General features: G+C 35.5%; 1 protein-coding gene across 12 annotated transcripts in view; it reads left to right on the top strand.

The window, feature by feature from the left end:
* The window catches only part of tacc (transforming acidic coiled-coil protein), a 593,942-nt gene that overhangs the window by 512,452 nt on the left and 55,270 nt on the right, over nt 1–26,220 (top strand). The window contains exon 10 of one of the 12 annotated variants that reach the window (XM_067759784.1): nt 20,626–21,042. The exons of the other annotated variants lie outside the window; for them this stretch is intronic. Within the exon in view, the coding sequence (XP_067615885.1) occupies nt 20,626–20,674 (49 nt within the window). The 3' untranslated portion in view covers nt 20,675–21,042. Of the gene's footprint in view, nt 1–20,625; nt 21,043–26,220 lie in introns of those variants that run through there. 12 annotated transcript variants of the gene reach the window in all.

A 26,220-nucleotide genomic window follows, 5' to 3' on the forward strand; every position in this document is an offset into this window, starting at 1 on the left:
GTAAGGTCATCATTACTTACCGAGGCGCCCGGTATCAAGAAGGCTCCGTTCAACTACAGCTGCAAATCTTCCAATAGGCACGAAGAGCGTAACACCCTGGGTTAAGAGGTTGGCAGTTCTGGGTCACCGACATCCGTCCGCCCTCCTCTGTGGCGAAAGGCGTAGATGCAGGCCCTAAACTGCTCAGCCCCATAGTCGGCCTCTATGGAGTTCGGCTAAGCCCTGACACCAACGACAAGGTGCCTGCTATAGTGAGGGCCATTTTAATGTACTATTAATATTGATTTTCTCCAAAAAATATATGTTGCCAAGTCGGACAGTTAAATAAAGGAACTGAACGGTGAAACTAATTTTCACTACACATATGAGTCAGACGAGATGGTTGAACTGGGTTAATCAACGATAATGTTAAAGAAATCTTTAAGGACGGCTTTCACCATCTTCAGTTAGCCACTTATCTACAACTTATCGAAAAAATAATTTTCGAGCCTGTGAGATTTCATTTTTTTGACTTTTTTCGACTTTGATTTTTAACGTTTTTTTCATGACCTACTAAAAAAAATTTTCTTATGTATACCCTGTCCGACCCAAAAATGTCCGCTAAAAAAAAAATGTTGTCTATAACAGTTTTTTGTTATCGCTAACGTTTTTAGCGGATATTTTTGGATCAGACAGGGTATACTTACATATGAAAATTAATTAATTAAAAATCAAAGTCGAAAAAAAGTAAAAAAAAAAATTAAATTTCGCAGGCTCGAAAATTATTTTTTTGGGTATGCGTAGTGGAACTTTTTTTCCTGAGCCCAAATCCTATCGAAAAATCGATGGCGTGATATCGGTTAACTTTCATCCATACAAATCGACCCACTCTAATGTATATTATTATTAAAGTTGGGGCGTTAGGATACTTTAATCAAATAGTAGTAAATTCTACAAATACTAAACTCTTCTGAACTTGCCATTATGCACTCACTTAAAACCTTATTCCACTAACCACGCGCTTTAAACTGTGTTGTGTGCGCAAAAAAAATACTCAAATCCTATCGAAAAATCGATGGCGCGATATCGGTTAATAAATCGACCCAGTCTAATATACATACTTACATATAAATAAACATAATTTACCTACATATACACATTAAAATGTTGTAATACCATACATGTTTAGACGAGTTTTCGCACGGCTCGAAGGACCATTAGTTACTTTAGAGGCTGGTACTCACCGGTTATGGTTCTTATTGCTGCTGGGCGAGGTTCCCACTGGCGCTGCTGCAAGGGGTAGGCTGAATATTGCGGCTTTCCACGCGAACGAAGAGAAGCTAATATTTTGTGCAAAACGAATTTTGTATGGAAGCTGGGTATGGCTCTCAGTCGAAGGAATTCCGCTTAGGCTCGGATTCTTGCAGTTGAAATAAACACCAAAACAACTTGACCTGGATCTACAAATCACCGCAAGATACTTCCCTGAATTTCGCGCGAATAGCTGGGTACTTTGAAGTCGCTTTTACGCAATAATAAAACATCAGCGAATTTTCACAATATGATAAGTTTACTATTTTAATGCTTTAAGCTAAACCAACTTATAAGAAATAAACAATTTATGTATCGCAAACATTTACAATGAAAAGGGCGGAGCACAATCTCGCTGAGGATTTATGTAAAACTTATTAGCAAATGTTTGACAAGCGTTTGTTCTATTTTAATAATACAATTTCAATAATGGAACACTTTTATGGTTTTCGGATTATACCTTTTTAATCGAAGAACTCGCAATTCTTTTTAATATTATGGCAAGCTGAAAGCACAAGATGCTGACTTTTTTTCAATATGACAATAATAAAATTTAGCAAAAAAATACGATGGCCGCTTTGGCAGCTGTCAGTGATGTCAGATCGCCTTACTTCAGGTTACGGCGAATTCGTGTTTGATGGATTTACGCGGTGGAGTCTGCCACACGTCCATGAATAGAATAAGATACTTTTCAATATAATTTAATTCAATATATATACAATACTAGATATATAATACGATATATGGGTTAGTTATAAATTAATGGGTAAACATAAGTACAGTGGGGAAATGGTACGTGTGACAGCCTATGCCACACCAGCATCAACACTAGCAACAACATCAGCACTGAAATCCAGCGAAGAATCAATCTTGCCAATAAATGCTACTTTGGACTAAGTAGGCAATTGAAAAGTAAAGTCCTCTCTCGGCGAACGAAAATCATACTCCACAAGTCCCTTATCGTACCCGTCCTGCTATATGGGGCATAAGCATGGACCATGACATCAGCAGATGAAGCGGCTTTGGGAGTGTTCGAGAGAAAAGTTCTTCGAAAGATTTATGGACCTCTACGCGTTGGCGATGGCGAGTACCGAAGAAGATTTAATGATGAGCTGTACGAGCTATACGCAGATATCAACATTGTCCAGTGAATTAAAACGCAGCGGCTGCGCTGGCTAGGCCATGTTATGCGAATGAAAGATGAAGCTCCGGCCAAGAAAGTGTTTCTATCGGAACCCGCCTATGGAAGCAGAAGTAGAGGGCGGACCCCACTCCGTTGGAAGGACCAGGTGGAAAACAATTTAAACTCCCTTGGTGTGACCAATTGGCGCCGGTTGGCGGAGCGAAGGAGCGACTGGCGCGCCTTGTTTGACGGCCATAACCGTTTAGACGGTTAAGCGCCAATTACAATGTTGTTGTTCTTGTAGCAGTGCTTCGCCTTATCCAATAGGTGCGACCGATCACAAATGTCCTCTAGCAGGAGTCCAAGGAAACTTGCAGTTTCGATAGGGGTGGACCATAGTGTGAGGGGGGTGTTAGAGGCGTTGGTTCCACATTACAATTGAAGAGATCGTTGGTGTCATGTGGGGACATATTGCACGCAGGACATACATTTTGTATGTCGGATAGGTAAGAGTTTAACCTGTTTCAACAGAGACTGTTTGTTTAGCATTTCATTTCTCTCCCTAATGGGGAGTACTCTCACTTCATTGTGTAGGTGGTGTTCTGGGGACATAAGAAGACAGCCCGTAGCGGTTCTGAGGGCAGTATTTTGGCAGGCCTGTATTTTCTTCCAGTGAGTAACCTTTAGGCTTGGCGACCATATCGGGGACGCGTAGGATGCAATCGGCCGGCCAATTGCTTTTTAAGTGGTAATGAGCGTTTCTTTTTCTTTATCCCAAGTGCTGCCGGCAAGAGATTTGAGGATATTATTACGGCTCTTGCAATTAGTAACAATTTCGTTTGTAGATCCTCATCGAACGTCACACCCAAAATTTTTGGGTGTAAGACAGTCGGTAGCGTAATGCCATCGACGTGGATGTTCAATATGGTCGACATCCATGTTGTAAATAAGGTCGCCGATGATTTGGTCGGTGACAATGTCAGGTTTCGCGAGGCGAAAAAACTGGAGAGTTCAGGGAGATAGCCGTTTATTCTGTTGCAGAGCTCATCGATCTGTAGGCCTGGGCCTGTGGCCATTATTGTGCAGTCATCGGCGTAGGAAACGATGGTGACTCCTTCTGGTGGTGAAGGTAGCTTCGATTTGTAGAAGTTAAACAGGAGTGGGGATAGGACACCACCCTGTGGTACACCCCTTGTTTAGTTCTTCTGGGTTTAGATGTTATGTTCCTGAATTGCACCGATGCTTGCCGACCAGACAGATAATTTGCGGTCCACCTTTTGAGAATTAGAGGAAGGGAGGACCCTTCCAGGTCTTGCAGTAACGTGCTGTGTTTGACCGTATCAAATGCTTTTGACAGGTCTATCGCAACGAGTACTGTCCTATGGTGGGGTTTTTGATTTAATCCCCAATTTATTTGCGTGTTAATGGCGTTTAGCGCGGTAGTAGTGTTATGTAGTTTTCGAAAGCCATGCTGATGATTGGCAAGACGCAAATTTGCAGTGAAATAGGCTACTGGCGGTAGGAGAGATATCGATATCGGCCGATAAGAATCTCCTATGTTTGCTGGTTTCCCAGGCTTTAATTGCGGAGCCCTGGTCATTTGCCATTTTTCGGGGATGACGAAGGTGGACAGGGACAGTTTGAAGAAATGCGCTAGATAACTAAATCCCTCTTTGCCTAGTTTTTTACGCATCGGCATGGCTAAGCCGTTTGGCCCTACCGCTTTAGATGGTTTAGCATGATCGATGACATCTTCAACCTCTTTGGGGGTGGTGGTAATTGGGGACGCGGTGTATTTATACTTGTGTGCGCGTTCGTTGGTCCGCCGTCTGGCTTTGTCAAGCGTAGAATGCATTACATATTGTCGGCAAAAACCGCTCGCGCATTTTTTCGCATCCTACAGCATTTTATCTCCAAGGCGATGGAGATTTTGTCATTGTGCTTAGTCGGGTTCGATAGGGACTTTACGGTGGACCGTAGCTTACCTACACCTGCAGAGAGGTTAAACTTTTTTAAGTGCTCCTCCCATTTCTCCCGCTTGTGTTCATCCACTAGCAATCTGATGTGTTGGTTTATATCCCTTATTTGGGGGTCGCTGGGGTCGTGCTATCTTATACGGTCACATTCTCTCGCTAGAGTTGCGGCCACCGCTGGAAAATGTGGACGGATTTCCGGGATTCTTCTCGCGGGAATAACACGAGCCGGAGCGGATTCAATGACCATGCAAGCTCTCCTTGACGGGTATCAGTCGGGATAGGGAGGGCAGCAAAACGATTGTCTGTATAAGTTTTGTAATCTTCCCACTTTCCTTTCTTAAAATTGATGAAAGTGCGTTTTTCAGTGGTGATAAAGCCGGAAGATCGCCCGAGCAAAAGGAGTATATGGGTTTCCATCGGCCGCCAGTTGACGCATTTTACTAGTCCTGCGCTCACGATTGATATATCTGGCGAACTGTGACAGGGGGCGTCTCCGTTTATCGTGCAGAACGTCGTTTCTTCTATTTGGACCGCCAACATCTCGCCCCTGCTGTCCGCCTGTAGATCGTGGTGGGCATTGAAATCGCCTAAGAAAATGTGATTATCGTCTGTGAGTAGTGTCAGGGCAGTATCCACAGCGGCAACAGGTGACAGGAGGAATGAAGATGTTGATGATTTCTAACGGCTGGATTCTGTAATTCAGTCTCATCTCAAGTCTCTAAATTTGAGATTTTCCTTTAGATACAATTTTTGTGACTTGAGATTATTTCGGTATTCAGTAAACGAAAGTCAATTCAACATATCAACGAAATTCACCAAAACGACAATTTACTCATACATTGAACAAATAATATAGCACTGCATTTTGTCAACACAACGTTGGGTGGTATTTTAGCTGAAATTGCGAAGACGCCGTTCACTATTTTGTATAGAAAATCCCAAAGTGTGTAGGTTCGAATCTCAGCGGCGCCACATAGAGTTCGATGTTTTTTTTTTAATTATTTTCTGATATTTAATTTTTTCTATGCTTATTTTAATTTGAGGAATAAAGCAACATACTTAAAGCGTTTTTCGCAAATAATTTTCATACTTATTCTGAAATTTTTATGTTTGTGATGTGCCCCGGCCCAGCTCACAAATTAGTGATTGCTTTTGTGAGGCGGCCACCGTGGTGTGATGGTAGCGTGCTCCGCCTATCACACCGTATGCCCTGGGTTCAACTCCCGGGCAAAGCAACATCAAAATTTTAGAAATAAGATTTTTCAATTAGAAGAAAATTTTTCTAAGCGGGGTCGCCCCTCGGCAGTGTCTGGCAAGCGCTCCGATTGTATTTCTGCCATGAAAAGCTCTCAGTGAAAACTCATCTGCCTTGCAGATGCCGTTCGGAGTCGGCATAAAACATGTAGGTCCCGTCCGGCCAATTTGTAGGGAAAAATCAAGAGGAGCACGACGCAAATTGGAAGAGAAGCTCGGCCTTAGATCTCTTCGGAGGTTATCGCGCCTTACATTTATTTATTTATTTATTTGTGAGGCTGGGGACGCGAGACAGCTATAGAATGGCAAATTGTCTCAAAAGTGGCTTTCACCCCAAATAGTCTCTAATAGTGACTAGAGACGGCTTACTGAATTCAGCTGTAAATTTACATCGCCTGACCGGACACATATGCCTTGACGTTCCAGGATACTGTCCCTGCGGCCGATATCGGGATCAAATATATTATATTCCACTGAGTGGTGGGTGATAAACGCGAGACCGCCTCCATTTCCACTCTCGCGATCTTTTCTGTGGACGTTATACCCAGAGCAGGTCTGCAAAGCATATCTTGTCGTGAGTTTGGTCTCTTGGATCGCAGCAATGCGGATGTTATGCCGCTTCATAAAGTCAACTATTTCCGTGATCTTCCCAGTTAACCTATTATAGTTTAACTGGAGTATTCTGAAGTGCGACGGGGTAGGCGTCATCAGTCTGAGGGTAAATGGCGGGTGACTACGCCTTAGTTGATGGAGGCCAGGGCGCAAGTGATGTTGTGGCCCTGGGACTGGACGTTCCTGGGTAAGCATTAGAGTACCCAGTGTAGTTGGGTTGCGGCCTGGCGGACCAGACCATCTAGGAAAGTGGCGCCGTCCAAGGCAGGAGCTGCATTGGGCAGATGTCGTAAGCATATATATATATATTCTGTGCTGGCTATGAACCGATATACATATATATAAATTTATAAACATGCTGTATTTTTCTTCTTTAATAAAATATTTACAAGCAATGGAAATAAGAATAAAAAGAGAATATTTTGATTTCCTCGAATTCACTTAATTGAAATGATCTTAAATTTAAGGAAATTATATAATAATAAGAATAAATACAGAATATTTTAATTTACTTGAATTCATTCATTTGAAGTGATTTAAAATTTAGGGAAATTATATAAAAAATCAAAATGAAAAAGGTTTTCAATTGTGTAATAACTATCTGAGGTATACACACTTGCAAACAGTAAAACAGCAGAGGCAATTTTTATAAGTTTTCGGCAATCAAATACTTTTTTTTTTACTTCCGTAATCCGAAAACTTATTTTTGGTAATTTTTATAGTCTTGTACGTTTATGTTGTGTGTTGTGGCTTTGGTAAAATAAAACACAATGTTTAAAATTGAAGGAAGGAGCTTTTCGACCGGTAAATAAAAAGACAAAAACTTTTGTTTTTTCTTCATCAGGGAGTCTGGTTTATTCTAATAAAACATAAAACGAAAAAACAAACATTAAAAAGTTATTAATAACATCAAGCAATAATATATTTTCCAATAGTTCACTTAAATTTAACATAATACAATAACATTTGAACTGCAATTTTGTCTTTAGACGTAACATTTAACATAAAACGTTTACCTTTAACATAAAATGTTTGCTTTTTACATGTAACATTTATTAACAAAAACGTTCACTCAACAACATACATACATATACAAACTAGCACAATTAAAATTTTCGACTGCGTCCATTGCCTCTTCCATTGCATTTGATGGCAGTTGTGTATGCGCCGTTTATATTATTTACGTCTTCTTTGAATTTTACCGTCTTCTCTATTTTTTGTTGTATGCGTAACCCTTCGAGTGTTAGTCGCGTCCTCTCTCCTCTCTATATCTAAAATCTTAACATTATCGAAGTCCGCTGTATGGCCTTTGCTGTTTAGGTGCTCAGCAATAGCAGTAGTCGTTTTCATATATTTCGCATCTGATTTGTGTTACTACTTCGGATGTCCAATGATCTCTTCGTTGTACCAGTATAAACTTTTTCGCACACTTGTTCCTTTCCGTTGCGTTTTATTTCCTAGACTACATCGTGTTGTTGTTCCTTGTTAATTTTGTCTTTTATTTGTGTAAATATTTTATTTAGTGTTTGATTTGGAATATGTGCTAATGTTATGTTGTTGTTTCGCATAAAATTGTCCATTAATTTGTTGTCCGTTAGTCCTGGTATGTATGTTACACCTGTATATAGTCTCCTATTATTTTCATTATTGAAATTTGCATTGTTGGTTACATTGTTAGTGCTGATTGTTTTTGTTGTTGCCAGCCATGTGTCCATTAATTTATTAGGGTAGGCTTTTTTGTATAAAATATTTTTAATTTTTCGGTTATTTTCAGTTATGAACTGATCACTTATGTCGCGTACTTTCTTTATAAAGTTGATTGCCGTGTTTCTTTTTTGTATCCATGGTTGATTAGAATGATAGTTAATCATTCGCGACGATGCTACAGCTTTTGCATACCAATTCGTTTTCAACTTTTTATCCGATTTTATTATTTCCATATCTAGGAAGGCCAATTTATTTTTTTCTCTTTTTCTACCATGAATTGGATTTTTGGGTGTTGTGCGTTAAAAGTTTTTAAAATTTCTTCCACGTCCTTTGTTTTAATTATTGCAAATATATCGTCTACATACTTATTTATGTATTTGATATATATGTCCCTGGATTTGAGCTCGGTGATGCTATCGTCAAGTATTTTGTCTAGCACTATATCTGCTACTGTAGGTGATAGGCGGTTTCCCATAGGCATTCCGTATACTTGTTGGTAGAATTTGCCATCGTATGTAAAATAATTGTTGTCCCTCAAGCAGAATTCGAGGAAAGTTTGAAACTGTTTATTTGATAAAGTAGTGTGTTCTTTTAGTTTTTCCCATTTTCTCATTATTGTCGAATGGCTAATAGTATGGGAATGTTTGTGAAGGGGGGAACTACATCAAACGATATTAGAAATTCATCTTCTGCTATGTTAACTTCTTGGAGGTTGTTTTTTAGTTGGAGGGAATTTTTTCAAGCGTTATCACATGTTCTTGAAGATGGCTTCAGATTGGAGCCGAAATATGAACAAATTAAAAACCAATGCAATTTTAAATATTGTGTTTTATTTTACCAACGGCCTTTAAGCTCATAACAGAAAACTTTTATCATAGCTTCAGTTAAAAAGTTCGTAGAAATACATAAAATATCGGAAATAATTGACGAAATGTATTATTATTATTATTATATATTTAGCCTTAAAATAAATTTTAAGACTAACAAAAGAGAGCACTAGCTGCTATGGCTATCAGCTCTGACGAAATGTGATCCAAATCGAAACTACTATTTTTCTGTTCGCTTGTATATCTACCTATCCTAGTAGAACTGTCGTAACTTTAAAGTTTTCTAAAAGGCCGCTACTAGGGGAATTATGCTTAGAAATAATGTATGTACGAAGTTTTTAACCAACTTTTTAGTTGCAGTGGCTATGCTTGTGGGAGTATGTAGGACTGAACCCAATAAACATTTTTGTCAAATCTCAGTTTGAGATACATTTGAGAATCAGTCCATTTCTCACATTTCAAACGTTAGTTTTCAAATGCATTTAAAATAACCGTTGATAGCGTTCTCAAGCTAAAAGGCTCATTTTTAATATGGGATTTTTCTTTATTTTCAAATTGAGAATTTTAGGATTCTCAACTTTTTCTCAAACGAAAATAAAGCGGAACGAAATGGAATCCAATTACTCTAATTTAATTGTTTATTCAGTGTTACCTACGCTGTAAAAGAAATACCCAGGTTTAATAATAAGAGTTCTTTTTTATGAGTTTTGACAAATTTTTTAAATTTTCTTTATTCAGTTAATTCAAAAAAGTATATCAAAGCAAAAAATTTGTTACATACCAGTTTTTCAACCATCTTTCTATTTTATTAAAATATTCTGTAACAAATATGTATACATTTTATAATGTTTAATGTTGATAGATAAATGAATAAAAAAATTAAAATTATATTATAAAAAAATTATTATTTCATGAAAATCAAAAAACTAAGCATTAAATTCAATGTTACAAAACAGCTTAGGATGTAGAGAAACTCCGACTAGTTATATATACATGGTGAATACATTAAAATATTAATTCATGTTGATTAAGTACACATATAGGTAAACAAAAAACTTAGGCACAAAAATTTAAGGTTGCAAAGAAAAGTGCAAATGAGGTACAAAAGTTCCCATTAGTGACATAGATACAAGCCTAACATATTAGATGTGTTCATCTACAAAAAAATTATTACTGGAAGTTAGGAATTTCTGTCATTGCTCATACAAAACATCAACAATTAGTAAATTCCATTAACAATTTTTTTGTAAATGAACAGGCCTATTATTGCACATAAATAAAAAAAAATTTACATAAAAGGTTACAAAAAATGCATATAGCTAGAAAAACTCCTACGGGTTACACATAAAAATGTTCTTTCAATTTAGTTGAAGAAGTGAAAAGAATTTAATACAAAAATTCAAATAAAATTTTTGTAGTTCAAAAATACAACAGAAATATCCTGCGTTTTTAAGAAAAAGGAAACATTAAATAATAAATAAGTAAATAAATAAAATGCATCTAAAAATTATTATATATAGATTATAATCTATTGCAAGCTGGTATTCTTCTGTTTTTCGTATTCAACCTTTTTATTTAGCCTAGAATATTTATTCTCAGAGCTTTGAATTTTTGCTTCAAATTCGGAAAATTCATGCACTTCTGAAAAAGGTTTTTGCGGTAAAATCTTCTTCCTTTTTACAGTTGCAGAACTTGCGCCTAATTTAACTTCTTCCAATACCCTCTTTAACAACTTTTGTGTTGATTGATTATCTGAAATTATTGAATTTATAGATATGTATGAATATTAGAAAAATATTTGCATGAAATAATTATATATATGGAAATTACGCCTCGTTTCAAGATTGTCTACTGGGCTGTTGCCACCAATGTGATTTTTTTATATAAGTATTAAGCAAGATATGCCAATAGGGGTATCAAATGAAAGGTATTTTAAGTCGTATACCAACTAAAGTACTTTCAAGGAGGATTATCATTATATATACACGGTTTGGCTGATTTTGAGTAAGGACAGTATTCTTCATTACAAAATGTTTTTAACTGTTCAATCAAATTTTTAACAATATTTTCGAGTATTCCATTTTTTCCATACAAAGTCAGGACGAAATTTAAATTTTGTATACTAAAGTTATACTAAAAATTGCATACTCGAAAATGTTATGAAAAACCTGACTAAAAATATAAAAGGTATTCAAGTTGAACATATCGCACACTAATTCAAAAAATTTTAATAAATAAATAAACAAATATTACCCTTTGATAAATTTGTTCTCCATTCGTCTATTTTCTTGTCTAAGGCATCAATATTCCTATTCAAATTATCCAAATCTGAAAAATGAACGGTAATAGACTATTAGTATAAACAATTTTAAATAAACAATGAATAGTCAAAAACCTTACCTTGTTTGGTAACTTGGTTATCTCCAGTAGACAAAAATGTGCTGTTAAAATGCATCTATGAGTGAACAAGTGGTAAAAATACGAATTCGGTATTTTCAAAGTTATGAAATAAAATTACTTTTTTTGATATTTCATCTACAGAATGCTCAAATCGATCACTGGAAAAGTCTAAAGTGGCTCAACAATAAATATTAAAGTTTGATGACTTTATTGGTGTAATAAAAAGATCATTTAAATTTTTGACCTCCAAAGATATTACCTTTGGAACAAAATTTTCATAAATAATACTTATTATCTTGAATATTTTTTTGTTTGCGCTATAAAAGTTGTCAGGATTTTTTATGGATAAATAAAATAAATTTGTATTAATTGAGTTTACTGGCCCATTTCGTAATTTTTCCTTTTCAATTTTTTCCGTAACAATTTCATTACAGAACAAGCTTTCTTCTACTAAACGATTATAAATCTGTGCAGCAATATGGTTTTTTTTTCTACATTTTCGTTTTAATTTAGACAAAAAGTTTTCAAATTTAAATGCGCTTACAGATTCTAAATCGCCAAAGTTTAATGCATCACTGTGTAAATGAGTAAGGCAATGAAAATTAAATGTTAAAAAAGAATCATCATAAAGCCTAGAGACATTTTTAACGAATTCATTTAAAAGAATTTTCGCACATTCATTATTTTCCGAACATGATTTTTTATCAAGTAAAATTCGAATACCCAAACTAAGTAACAAGAAATGGTGGTACCGTTCGGCGTCTAAGATATCGGCAAGTAAAAAAACTCCAGTATATAATAGAAATTGCCTCAATTCTGTGGCCTTAAATCTTTCAATTTCTTTTAAGGTACGTGGACGTCGAGCGAACTCTCTAGGTACCTTATTACTCAAAAATAATGTTTTAGAATTTAATGCATCAATCTGTGCAGATTTTAATGAATACGGCTCATTTCTTTGTTTAACCCAACCTACAAGCAAAGTTTTCATCACACCAAGGCATACCACATGCATGTAGTCATATGGGAAGGATTTTACAACATCAATTGGCAATTTCTCAATGGCGGTTTGTTCTATTATTCTGTGATGATTTATATCAGACCTTAGGCAGAAATCTGAGTCTGTTCTACTACTACTATTCATTTCATGGTGAAAAATCATTCTATGACCTTACTATCCCCTTTCTGCGTACACTTTACGCAACAAAAATAACCCGTATGTCCCTTAACACCCAATATATACGATCTTGCTGGAGCATCACAAACAAAAGAGCGACAGTGAATTGAATAATGCCTGCCATTGAAATATAAACCTTGTTCCATTAAGTGCAACATTTCATCTACAAAACGTTGCAAGTATATATTTGGGCACAGTGGCTTGCTATTTCCGCAATAAGCACCTACGACCATAACAACCGGGTCCCCATTCACGTTTATTAAAATGGGCCATGCCTGCAAATTGGAACTTTTTGCTAGTGGAAGACCGTCAATATTTATGTTGAGGTGGATTTCAGAAGATATGAACGATTTTCTCATTAAACAATCTGTAAGGGAATCTTCAACACCGTAGTGAAAATATTCTCCTGACCCCATTTTTTCCACTGGCGGTACCTTCGGAGTACATTTCAATGTCCTGCCATCTTTAGGAATGCCAGTAATATATTTCCGAAGTATTCTTAACAAACCATTATTTGCATCAGTGGAAATATTAAAATGGACGGTCCATACAGCAAGCTCTTCTCGAATAACACTTCCCATTTCACTTTCTGCATCAATGTCAGATTCCGAATAGTCGCAATCCACACTTTCTGAATCACTTCGATCATAAATAACACTATTGGAAATAGAAGGGCCTTCGCCTAAGGTGGCGCCTACTCCTGAACTTTCTATTATTCCCGGTGCTACTGTTGTGCCACTTTCGGTAAGCAAATTTATTATTTGCCTCACTTCACTTTTAACTCGTTTAGATTTATGCATAATGTAGTAAAATATCACTTAATATTATCAAAGTGTATATATACTTCCTTATTTTTTCACTTTATGTCCAACTTCACTCAATAAAATAGCTTGTTTACATTTCCAGCTAAACTATGCAAATTAGAGATCGACGAATATCCACCGATTCGATAGATTTCGATATCTTTGCTATGTTGACATTTCAGGAATGGAATGAAATGAAAGCATATCTAAAACCATTCTCAAGTTGAAAAACAACGTTTGAGAAAAAGTTGGGAGAATATTTAGTTTCGAATGATTAATAATGCTGAATATCAAACTGAGAATTAATGTTTTCTCAAACAGTTGAGGGAAAAAAAATTGTCAAGTATGTCTCAAATTATTCTCAAGTTGAAAATCGACGTTTGAGAAAAAGTCGAGAAAATATGTTGTTTCAAATGATAAATAATGTTGAATATCAAACTGAGAATCAATGTTTTTCTCAAACATTTGAGATTTCTGTTTTCAGTGTTTGTTGGGAAGGTATTAGTTGGAGTAAGTGCGGGAGTGCGTGGTGAGGTGCAGTGGGTGTGCGAGTGGCAGAAATCGGAATGGGGTTGAGTTTGCGCGTGTTATTAGGAGTTGCAGTGTATGTGTGTGTGGTAGTAGTAGAGTGGACGAAATTAAATATATAATACATTTTTTTCCAAGTTTGACAACTGCTGTGCCATGATTGCCTGGTTCGTTGGCAAAATGTTTTGCTTGATGAGAATAAAAATGAATTAGAAAATTTATGAATACATACATTCGATACAATAACATGCATCATTTCCAGCAGTTGGTCGAATTGCCTGGTGTTGCTGACTTCTGGCGGTTCGGCGTCTTCAGCACATGCAGTCTCGTTGAAACTGCTGTTGGCAGCGAAAGTCTTCATCAGGGGATTTTCTGAAAAATCATACATATTATATTGTGTTTGATCTTGTTTCAAAAATGATTTATAGTTACCGTTGTTTTGGGATGATATGTTGCTATTACAAGCGGTATTATGAAAACAGGCATTTTTAACATTTTAGAAGTATATGAATAAAATAAAATGGAAATTAATTAACTTTGATACGATAAAATAAATTTACTTGACGGAATGTGCGGTTTAGTTGCAGAAGTCATGAAATAAGTGGTGAAGTAGGGGTATTAGTAAAAATGTATTTTGGTAAAGAATACAGAAGTATTTATAATCGATATCATCTTTTCTAATTTCCCTTATATCAGAGCTAATTTCGCTTGCTATTACGATACCTATACTGACAGACGATTGAACTAGCTGTTCAAAGAAGTTTTCAGTTTCGTGGAAAACTTGACCATAAATCATTTCAGAGCTTACTGGTTCTACAAGGTCTATCACCTTAACGGGGCCTACATTTTTGCAGAAGCAATAACAATCCCTTTTCTTTCTAAAGTCAATGTCAAACGATCCCATCTTAGAACTCTGAACTAAATTTACATTCTGCCTTTCATCAAGCCTTAGAAACAATTGCTGAAGAATATCAGTTGGTTTATTTATAACTTTTTTTTTAAATTGCATGTAGTTTTCAAACCAATATGCAGAAAATGAGTCCAAGGGACCAAAACTTTTAACACATTCTGACAAATGAAGTAAACCATGAGTATTGAATGTAAGAAAATCGTCTCCTAATATACTAGAAGAATGAATAACAAAGTGGTTTAAGATTTGTTGGGCCACATCTGCTTCTGTATAACACGATTTCTGACTGGAAAGCAATCGAATGACACTATGTAGAATCAAAAAGAGGAAGTACAAATTATCGTCAACGCATCCTTTTAAAATGTAAATGTCTGTATATAATAAAAACTGTCTGAATTCAGTTGAGCTACTTCATTCATATTTCGGGAAATGCGGCAGAACTCGGACGGAAAAAAATGTTTGACAAAGTTTATTTTCTCATCCATCATAGCGACATTTCCCTTTTTTATTACGCATGCAGTCTAGAGGGAACTGGGAAACCATTCCAAATCCCGCAAATTCTAATACTGTTTTTTGATTCCTAAATTGAGGACTATGTTGCAAAGGGTCAAGCCTTTTAGACAAGCCTTTAATCAAGACATTACTCATTACTCCAGTAACAAAGGCCCGAGCTGGAGAGTCACAAAGGCACGAACAGTAAAATTCACCAAGATCTCGTTGGGTCCAACCTTGATACCATTTTCCTTTAGCATTTTAGCTTCTGAGGCAAAATCTGCAAGGAAAACATTTGTCCTCAGGTTTCGTGAAACCAGTGAAACACCCTATTACAAACGGACTGACGTTCGGATAATCAACCAGCGATCTTAGAATTGGCCATAAAACTCTATTAGAACTATTAAAAACTTGCAACCCGTCGATACCTACGTCAATTAAAACCTCGGCCTGCTGCCCTAGAAATTCGAAAGTGTCTGAAACAAAATGTATTTGAATACCTAAGTAGTAGAATTCACCGTGAGGAATAACCTGAACATTCAATTTATCTCTTCTAGTTTTAAGAACAGTTTTGTAACAAAGAGGCAAATCCTTTACGCCACCTTTATTTAATGTCTTTAGCAGACCGCCAACTAAATTATGGGGAACTTTGTACCCAATCGTCCAGAATTTAATTAACTCCCGTAAATTAATTTCCCTACTAGAGTCAATGTACTCCACATTAGTACTTTGCTCTAGAACAGTATCATTTTCCCCACCATAACTGCACGCACCATCGTTGAACCCCGCACTATTTTCGCTATCAACGATATTTTGAATTAAAGGACCATTCGTACTTCCACTTGGACCTATAAAAACAGCATTCCCACTATCGCCCTCAGAAACCACACATTCCACATTTTCCGCGTCGAGCAATATTTGGAAATTTTTAGCACTGGCTTCAAGAGCCTTTTTCACTGCTAAGGCAGTTTTTCTAATGCCTCTTATTCATTTTTCACACTTTGTACTGCACAAAAACCGCAAGGATATATAATTAAATTGATTTTTAATAATTTTTATAAAAGCAAACAAATTCCACGCTTTTTTTGACTTTCTGTACGTTCTTCCCCAATAAACATTTTTTTCAAATCTCAGTTTGAGATACATTTGAGAATGTAATGTATTTATTTATTACGGCTTTCCTAAGCCTAACTTAAATCTATTTTACATGTTTATAATTGTCTTCTGGACTATGCAATCTAGAATAGTTACATCTATGTCCTACCTTGGAGTACTATGGATGGGAGACTTCCAGATCATGCGAACAAAGCGTTGCGATTATGTAGTATGTAGGCATTTTACGCATGTTAGTAAAGCGCGAAGGCAACATCTGCACGGCGATGCACTGAGTTAATCGAGTGATGCGTTTCAGTATGTGCTTCGGCAACCTTTTTTGTATGCGCACAAGAGCTTGGAAGTCTTGGCGCTACACAGCAGTATAGTTTCGCTGCACTTCTATCGATGCTATGGAAGTCCGCCTGTCCAGCACTAAATTGGTAGTGTTCTGCAATAATTGTACAATTTTTGTTTAAATTTATTGGAATGACATGATTTAATATCAATCGGTAGTTCATTATATGATTTAAGACCTTTATAATACAGATTACATTTATCTGCTTCAGTTTTATAAGCCGGCAGATTAAAATCATTTTTATTACGAGTATTTACAGAGTGCACATCTTTTACATATTTTATATTAGTCCTCAAATACGCAGGCAAAGTTCCTTCTATTATGTTTTTAATAAATTTTATGGTATAATAAAAAAGTTGCTGTCTAATGCTAAGCCAATTAAGAGAGCATAGCATGTCTCTGATAGGTGTGTCATACCGTTTTTTGAGAATGAATCTCATAGCGCGGTTCTGTTGCTTTTGTAGCTTGTATATCTGACTATCTCGCAAGATGAAAAATATAGTTGGGCAATAAATAAAATTAGGTTCGATTATAGATCTGTAGACGATGATTTTATACCTTCTATTTAAATATTTGCAGGTTCGTTGTGTAAAATATAACTTTTTCGCTATTTTTCCTACCGTATAATCCACGTGCTCGTTGAAATTCAGCTTATCATCTATTTTTATTCCCAAGTATTTTATAATGCTGACTTTTTCAATTAGTTCGTTATTTATATTTAAGTTTTGTAGCTCATTGTTTTGAAAATTGCGTCTAGATATAACCATAAATTTCGTTTTATTGACAATCAGTCCATTTCTCACATTTCAAACGTTAGTTTTCAAATGCATTTAAAATAACCGTTGATAGCGTTCTCAAGCTAAAAGGCTCATTTTTAATATGGGATTTTTCTTTATTTTCAAATTGAGAATTTTTGGATTCTCAACTTTTTCTCAAACGAAAATAAAGCGGAACGAAATGGAATCCAATTACTCCAATTTAATTGTTTATTCAGTGTTACCTACGCTGTAAAAGAAATACCCAGTTTTAATAATAAGAGTTCTTTTTTATGAGTTTTGACAAATTGTTTAAATTTTCTTTATTCAGTTAATTCAAAAAAGTATATCAAAGCAAAAAATTATTTACATACCAGTTTTTCAACCATCTTTCTATTTTATTAAAATATTCTGTAACAAATATGTATACATTTTATATTGTTTAATGTTGATAGATAAATGAATAAAAAAATTAAAATTATATTATAAAAAAATTATTATTTCATGAAAATCAAAAAACTAAGCATTAAATTCAATGTTACAAAACAGCATAAGATGTAGAGAAACTCCGACTAGTTATATATACATGGTGAATACATTAAAATATTATTTCATGTTGATTAAGTACACATATAGGTAAACAAAAAACTTAGGCACAAAAATTTAAGGTTGCAAAGAAAAGTGCAAATGAGGTACAAAAGTTCGCATTAGTGACATAGATACAAGCCTAACATATTAGATGTGTTCATCTACAAAAAAATTATTACTGGAAGTTAGGAATTTCTGTCATTGCTCATACAAAAATCAACAATTAGTAAATTCCAGTAACAATTTTTTTGTAAATGAACAGGCCTATTATTTCACATAAATAAAAAAAAAAATTTACATAAAAGGTTACAAAAAATGCATATAGCTAGAAAAACTCCTACGGGTTACACATAAAAATGTTCTTTCAATTTAGTTGAAGAAGGGAAAAGAATTTAGTACAAAAATTCAAATAAAATTTTTGTAGTTCAAAAATACAACAGAAATATCCTGCGTTTTTAAGAAAAATGAAACATTAAATAATAAATAAGTAAATAAATAAAATGCATCTAAAAATTATTATATATAGATTATAATCTATTGCAAGCTGGTATTCTTCTGTTTTCCGTGTTTCCTAAGTATTCTTAACAAACCATTAGTTGCATCAGTGGAAATATTAAAATGGACGGCCCATACAGCAAGCTCTTCTCGAATAACACTTCCCATTTCACTTTCTGCATCAATATCAGATTCCGAATAGTCGCAATCCACACTTTCTGAATCACTTCGATCATAAATAACACTATTGGAAATAGAAGGGCCTTCGCCTAAGGTGGCGCCTACTCCTGAACTTTCTATTATTCCCGGTGCTACTGTTGTGCCACTTTCGGTAAGCAAATTTATTATTTGCCTCACTTCACTTTTAACTCGTTTAGATTTATGCATAATGTAGTAAAATATCACTTAATATTATCAAAATGTATATATACTTCCTTATTTTTTCACTTTATGTCCAACTTCACTCAATAAAATAGCTTGTTTACATTTCCAGCTAAACTATCCAAATTAGAGATCGACGAATATCCAGCGATTCGATAGATTTCGATATCTTTGCTATGTTGACATTTCAGGAATGGAATGAAATGAAAGCATATCTAAAACCATTCTCAAGTTGAAAAACAACGTTTGAGAAAAAGTTGGGAGAATATTTAGTTTCGAATGATTAATAATGCTGAATATCAAACTGAGAATTAATGTTTTCTCAAACAGTTGAGAGAAAAAAAATTGTCAAGTATGTCTCAAATTATTCTCAAGTTGAAGATCGACGTTTGAGAAAAAGTCGAGAAAATATGTTGTTTCAAATGATAAATAATGTTGAATATCAAACTGAGAATCAATGTTTTTCTCAAACATTTGAGATTTTTGTTTTCAGTGTTTGTTGGGTCTTCTTTTGGTAAGAAATGTCAAAAGAAAGAGGAACAAAAGAAAAATGCATGCAAGTGTGTTAGTGATGTCAAAAATTCTGTTGATGTATTGGAGTTTCCGTCAGCTCTGTCTAGCAGGGTAGCTTTTGAGAAAATTGCCTTCCGCACATAAGAGAGCTGGCAGTTCATGCGGCACTCTTAAAACTGGGTCTCCCTTTTTTTGGTGCGGTATCCAAAGAAGAATATTTAGGATTAAGAATCCGGGACCTACCTTATATTGACCGTTCTAAAGTTTTAAGTAAATGAGCCAATACACTATAGGCTTTCATTTTTTAAACCGTTTTATTTAGCTTGACTCTGGGTAGCAGCCGGCCGTTGTTTACGAATTTTGTAATAAAAATTTAAGTAACTTCCCGATAAGCTACAAGATTGAAACTTGGAATATAGTTCAGAACCTAATGACAACGCAATAATAAGAAAAAACATCCCCGTCAGGTTGCGCAAGGATCGACATATTAAAAAAAATCGTATTTGTGGTCCGATTTGGCTCATATGTGGAACACATATTACATACAGAAATAGAAATCGCTTTATGAAAAAAAAAATCCCCGTAAGGTGCGGCAAGGATCGAGATATTAAAAAAATACTCCTATTTGTGTTCCGAATTTACTCATAGTTGGAACAAATATTACATACAGTCCGGTAGAAGGGACATCAAAATACTTTGGAGTTCGAGGAGGGACAAGCATACGTGGCGCTGAGTGGAATAAAGTCTTTGGAAGGATTATGTATTGAGGACTTAGATTGTAAAAAATTGTCGGGAAAGAGTCCTTGTAATAATGAGTCACAAAATGAACTAAATAGAATGAGAAATAATAGGCAATTGAAAAAGAGTAAAAACTTGAAAATAATAGCGTTTTCTTTTCTGGCTAAAGTGTTAGGCTTTTTGTACGCCTCGCAAGGGTTGTCGTCCTATTCTAAAAAACAGGCAACGCCCTTACGAGCTATTTCGTTCTTTTGTGAAAATTGTTGCCTGCTCGCAACGCAAAAGCGTTACACTTTTACCCTGTATAAAAAGGTGGTGTGGCAGTGCAACTCTGTGAAACTCAATTCGCTCTTAAGTTCCACATATATATGGTGAGTTCAAATGTTCTTTGTGTGCACTATAAATGTTGAAAATTTTGTGGGGTAGGAGTAACTTTATTAAGGCTTTACCATTTACTTAGGCAACAATTTATTTCAGAAAAGAAAGCGCTATAAAATAATTTTTAATAATTGTTTTTGTTTTATCGGCCTATAATAATTTTTTTCTAATGATAATTAATGTTTTTTTTTTTTTTAATTTTTATATAATTGAAATTTTTTATTTTTTCAGTCAAACAAACTACCGCTGTATAGCTAAATGGCTAGCGCAGCGTGCATAAAGCGTACTGATGATAAAGGCTTAGCACCCTTCGAAATGGATCTATATGCGCAGCTATAGCAGGTTGTCTGAAAAATTTTCTACTTACTATTCCAATAACAAAAATACAATTTTTCAATTATAGAAAAATTAAGAAACCCAATAATTATCATTAGAAGAAAATTATTGTTCTGGCCTTGAGCTCGAATCGAACCGGCCGATAGGCCGATAAAACAAAAACAATTGTTAATAAACCTAGCCATCACGCTCCTCATCAATCTAGGGAGTTGATCAGACAATTAAATAAAATCGTTGGGCGCGTCAAATTTCTATTGATAGACATAAGTAAGACCAATTGAACCTTAATCCGGTTATGCTACGCCTCATATTTTTAGAAATTTCACGCGCCCAACGCTTTTATTTAATTGTTTGATCAACTCCCTAGATTGATGAGGAGTGTGATGACTAGTACATAAGACCTACCTAATTATTTTCTAGCTTTTAGTATTATTATTACTTAATGTAAGTATTGTTTTCAATAAAACCATTTAACTTAACAGTTTTTTTTTTAATTATTTTTTTTACTTACACCATAATCAAATGTGATTATAATAGGGCAACCATTGAAAGCTCGTACATTTGCGGAGTTGTTATGGTTACGAGGCACTTGCTAATGTGAGTGAGATCATTTTAATGAGTACGATACGAGTATCGATACTTAACGCGATTCTTTTAAATGACTACAGGTTTCCGAGTACAAGGTGGTATCGGAACAACACTATGTGTGAAAATATAGGAATTATTATTATTATTGTTCTGGCCTTGAGCTCGAATCGAACCCTGAATCATTTATCAATAGGCCGATAAAAACAAAAACAATTGTTAATAAACCATGAGCACTTGGGAATGTCAAACAAAGTAATTGACAATAAACAAATATCCAGCATTATCAGTGATTTGCACCAGATGGCGCAACACTGAATAAATATAGGTGGTAAAAAGGAATAGAAGTAGCAAATTTGTCAGTCAAACAAACCACGCTGTATAGCTAAATGGTTAGTGCAGCATGCCTAAAGCGTACTGATGATGAAGGCTTAGCACCCTTCGAAATGGATCTATCTGCGCAGCTATGGCAAGTTGACTGAAAAATTTTCTACTTACTATTCCAAAAACAAAATACAATTTTTCAAATTTAGAAAAATTAAAAAATAACAATAATTATCATTTGAAAATAATTATTGTTCTGGCCTTGAGCTCGAATCGAACCCTGAATCATTTATCAATAGGCCGATAAAAACAAAAACAGTTGTTAATAAACCATGAGCACTTGGGAATGTCAAACAAAGTAATTGGCAATAAACAAAAATCCAGCATTATCAGTGATTTGCACCAGATGGCGCAACACTGAATAAATATAGTTGGTAAAAAGGAATAGAAGTAGCAAATTTGTCAGTCAAACAAACCACCGCTGTATAGCTAAATGGGTAGCGCAGCATGCCTAAAGCGTACTGATATTGAAGGCTTAGCACCCTTCGAAATGGATCTATCTGCGCAGCTATGGCAGGTTGTCTGAAAAATTTTCTACTTACTATTCCAAAAACAAAATACAATTTTTCAAATTTAGAAAAATTAAAAAATAACAATAATTATCATTTGAAAAAAATTATTGTTCTGGCCTTGAGCACGAACCGAACCCTGAATCATTTATCAATAGGCCGATAAAAACAAAAACAATTGTTACTTGGAGAACTATAAAATGATGTTTCCTCAGTAGCCAGGCAGTTTTGATAGTTCCCCTATATTGCCAGACACATTAAAGATCTAGTATAGGTGCGCGTACGAGGGATATATGCGTAAGTGGGTGCGAGTGAGATAGTGCGTTCGTGAATTAATCTTTAAATCAGAAATCCATAAATGTAATAAATTACGTTTTAGAGTTTTGTAAGCTTCATTTAAATATTTAATTTTGCAAAAAAAATGTTATACTGTAAGGAGGCAATAATTATTGTGATAGTAAAGCATTCAATGAAAAAGAAGTTTAATTATAGTTATAGCCACTGAATACAAAGTAAAAAAGTAAAAGGTGTCTAAGTTCGGGTGTAACCGAACATTATATACTCAGCGTAAACTTCAATTGTACATTTCATATCAGATAAATTACTTTTCTACATAGCACGTGGCACCGCCCGTTTAAAAAAAAATGGCTCCCGATTTTCTCTTAAAATAAAACTTGATAAGTGAAATATTATTGATTCAAAACTATTTTTTGCTAAGTTACAGCTAATTATTCTAGTCTACGACCCTTTTAAACTTTTTTTATAACTAAGTTGTCGTATTCTTTAACCGATCTCGTCCATTTTTTCTAGAAATATTTCCTGCTATAGGGGAAATTTGTGTACCAAACTTTATTAAGATCCGTTAATTTTTCTTCGAGTTATGGCTCCCGAAACATAGAAAATTGCTTAGTCATAAAAGGGGCGGTGCCACGCCCATTTCTTAAAATTTAAAGTTTTTCCTATTTATTGTTATAAATCCACTTGGGAAATGAAATGTCATTGATATAAAGCTCTGGTTTGCAAAGATATAGCGCATTTTATTCGTCCAAGACCCTTTTAAAAATCTTTTATGTAAAAGTGGGCGTGGTCCTTACCCGATTCCGTTAATTTTTCTCCAAAACATTTCTTATAGTAAAGGCAAGGCAATTCGCCGGAGACCGAACTTTGCTACGATAGGTTTAACGATTTTTGATTTATGATTAATAATATTTATAAAATTGATTTTATCACAATGGGCGGTGCCACGCCCATTTTCAAATTTTTTTCACATTTTTATTAAGAGTCTCAATATCAGTCCACACGTCAAATTTCAACATTCTAGGTGTATTATTTACTAAATAATAATTAGGGTTTTTGTGTTTTCCAAAATGTTATATATATAAAAAGTGGGCGTGGTTATCGTCCGATTTCGCTCATTTTCAATACCAATCTATTCTGGGTTCAGATAAGCTCGTGTACCAAATTTGGTGAAGATACCTCAATATTTACTCAAGTTATCGTGTTAAGGACGGACGGACGGACATGGCTCAATGAAGTGTTTTTTCGATACTGATGATTTTGATATATGGAAGTCTATATCTATCTCGATTCTTTTATACCTGTACAACCAACCGTTATGCAATCAGAGTTAATATACCCTGTAGGCAAAGCACGCTGAGTATAAAAAATAATATTTTTTAAACGTGTATTTTTATTAAAGTCAAAGAAGTATTCAATTATTTTCATCGTTCTCGTCGATATCTTCATCATCCTCATCGCTGCTACTTCTTGTCTGTGGATTGGTCGTCAGTATCTTCCTCTTCGTCCTTTTCTGTAATAATCAAACCACGTTAACATAATTACGAATAGTTTCAAATGAATATATAATTTTTTGACATCATAATAACATACCTGACGAAGTTGTTCAAGAATCACTGACATAATTTGGCATTGGAAATTTTCCAGTACCCAAGCATTATTTGCTGGTCCATAAGAAGTTGGATTTTGTAGGTGAGCGTTGTTCAAAAAAAAAAAAAAAATGGAGTATTTTTAGTTCTAATGTAACTAAAGGATGTAATATTTTACAACGGTTAAAGTGTTTTCCATCCAAGAAGCCACACTTTCGCTATCGCACGATCGTTCGTTACTTGTATGTAAGGTTGCTGTAAATCTTCAGTAATTTTTTTACTTTGTTTCTTAGTTTCTACAACTCTGATTGTAGGTACTGGTTGGTGACTCATTGATTGGAGTTAAATAGCAGATAAGTTGTTGGGAGTCATCGCGATCATAAATCCGACTATTGAAACCAACCCACATAGGTACATCAGGTAATTCTAGAGCATGACTAACTATCCATATTTTGTCTATTTCACTATATTTTTGAACGGCAATCTTTCTTCATCCTCAGCCGTTGATTGTAACTCACTCGTCATTTTTGGTTTTTTAGGATACGGAATTACACCTACAGTTATTTCTTCAAAGGTTCTTCTATTTTTTTTTATTTGGCGAACTGTTTTCATTACTTGGAGTGGAGCCTCGGACATTTCAGATTCTTCAGTTGTATTTAAATCAATGTTTTGATAGATGATTCCTAGAGTATCGTGAAGAGTATCCTTTCCATTTGTAGTTTCTACTTTCTAATCGAAATTGTCATAAGCCACACCAGTAATAAGATTGAGATTTTTTTTCTGTGCATAAGGATGACTTTTCAATTGAAGTATAAGTGGTCCCTGTTTCAAGTCCTTTCCCGCCTTGATAATAAATACAGGGTCCATTGTTAATCATATCAATAATTTTTCTACTACTTGTTAAGCTCTTCAAAGTCATACCCAACATGATGTGCTTTGACGGCCTCACTTGACCGTTATGGATTCCATAAATTATATCTTGACAATAAGAACGAACTTGACGAGAACATTTGATGCTTTTTTCCGCTTTTGATTATTATTATTATAATAATAATAATACATGGTCAAAAAATATTATTTTTTTACTTTGTATTCAGTGGCTATAATGTAATTAAACTTCTTTTTCATTGAATGTTTTACTATCACAGTAATTATTGCCTACTTACAGTGTAAAAAAATGTTTGCAAAATTAAATATTTAAATGAAGCTTACAAAACTCTAAACCGTAATTTATTACATTAATGGACCCTCACTAGGGTAGGCACCTTGTCGTTGGTGTGAGGGCTTAGCCGAACTCCATAGCGCCCGACTATAAGGCGGAGCTGTTTAGGACTGAAATCTACGCCGTTTCGCGTCATAGGAGGGTGGCGGGATGTCGGTGACCAAGAACTGCCAACACCCTAATCCAGGGTGTTATGCGGACCGTGCCTATTGGACGATTTGCAGCCAGGGGATAAATTCGGCTGTATTCGAACGGAGCCTTCCCGATACCGGTCCACCTCGGGAAGTATTTATGGCCTTTAAGAGCACTGCTGTGGCGGACGGTTCTTTCCCCGTATATAAATCTGGACCGCTGAGCCCTCCTTGTCGAGCAGGTGGTCGTACGACCAAGATGAACGACTCATTACCTGATTGTAATAAGGACGATGTAAAGAGGAGGACTGAGTCGCAATCCAAGGACGAAAAATACGATTTAAGCGATGCGTCGGACTCGGGGAGCGAGAGCAGTGCTGGTTCAATGAACTCCGTGTTGGAGAAGCACACAAATGAAAACGGAGTAGAAGAGTGGAGAAGGGTACGGAGTAGAGGAAGTAAAAGAGCTCTCTCGCAGTACCGAGCGCTTGGAATGGGCCCATGAGGCGGTAGAAGTAGGTCGAAGGCAGTTCAAAAGGTTTGCTGCGAGAAACCCTCGGTTCTGCAACCGGTACGAGGAGGAAGAAGCGTCGAATGGCAGAATGAAGAGGCAGCATTCGGCGGAAGGCGACAAGCCTGCTTTCAAGAGGCAGAAGGGACCCATTCCTAGAGCCGCGAGGCAGGGCATTCGCATAGACAAGACAAGTAGGCCCAAAGCTGTAAGACAGATGGTCCCCAATAGCGAGGTAGCAAGTACCTGAAAGCTGCTAGTC

This window comes from Eurosta solidaginis, chromosome 1, assembly GCF_040869045.1.
Source record: "Eurosta solidaginis isolate ZX-2024a chromosome 1, ASM4086904v1, whole genome shotgun sequence".
Lineage (NCBI taxonomy): Eukaryota > Metazoa > Arthropoda > Insecta > Diptera > Tephritidae > Eurosta > Eurosta solidaginis.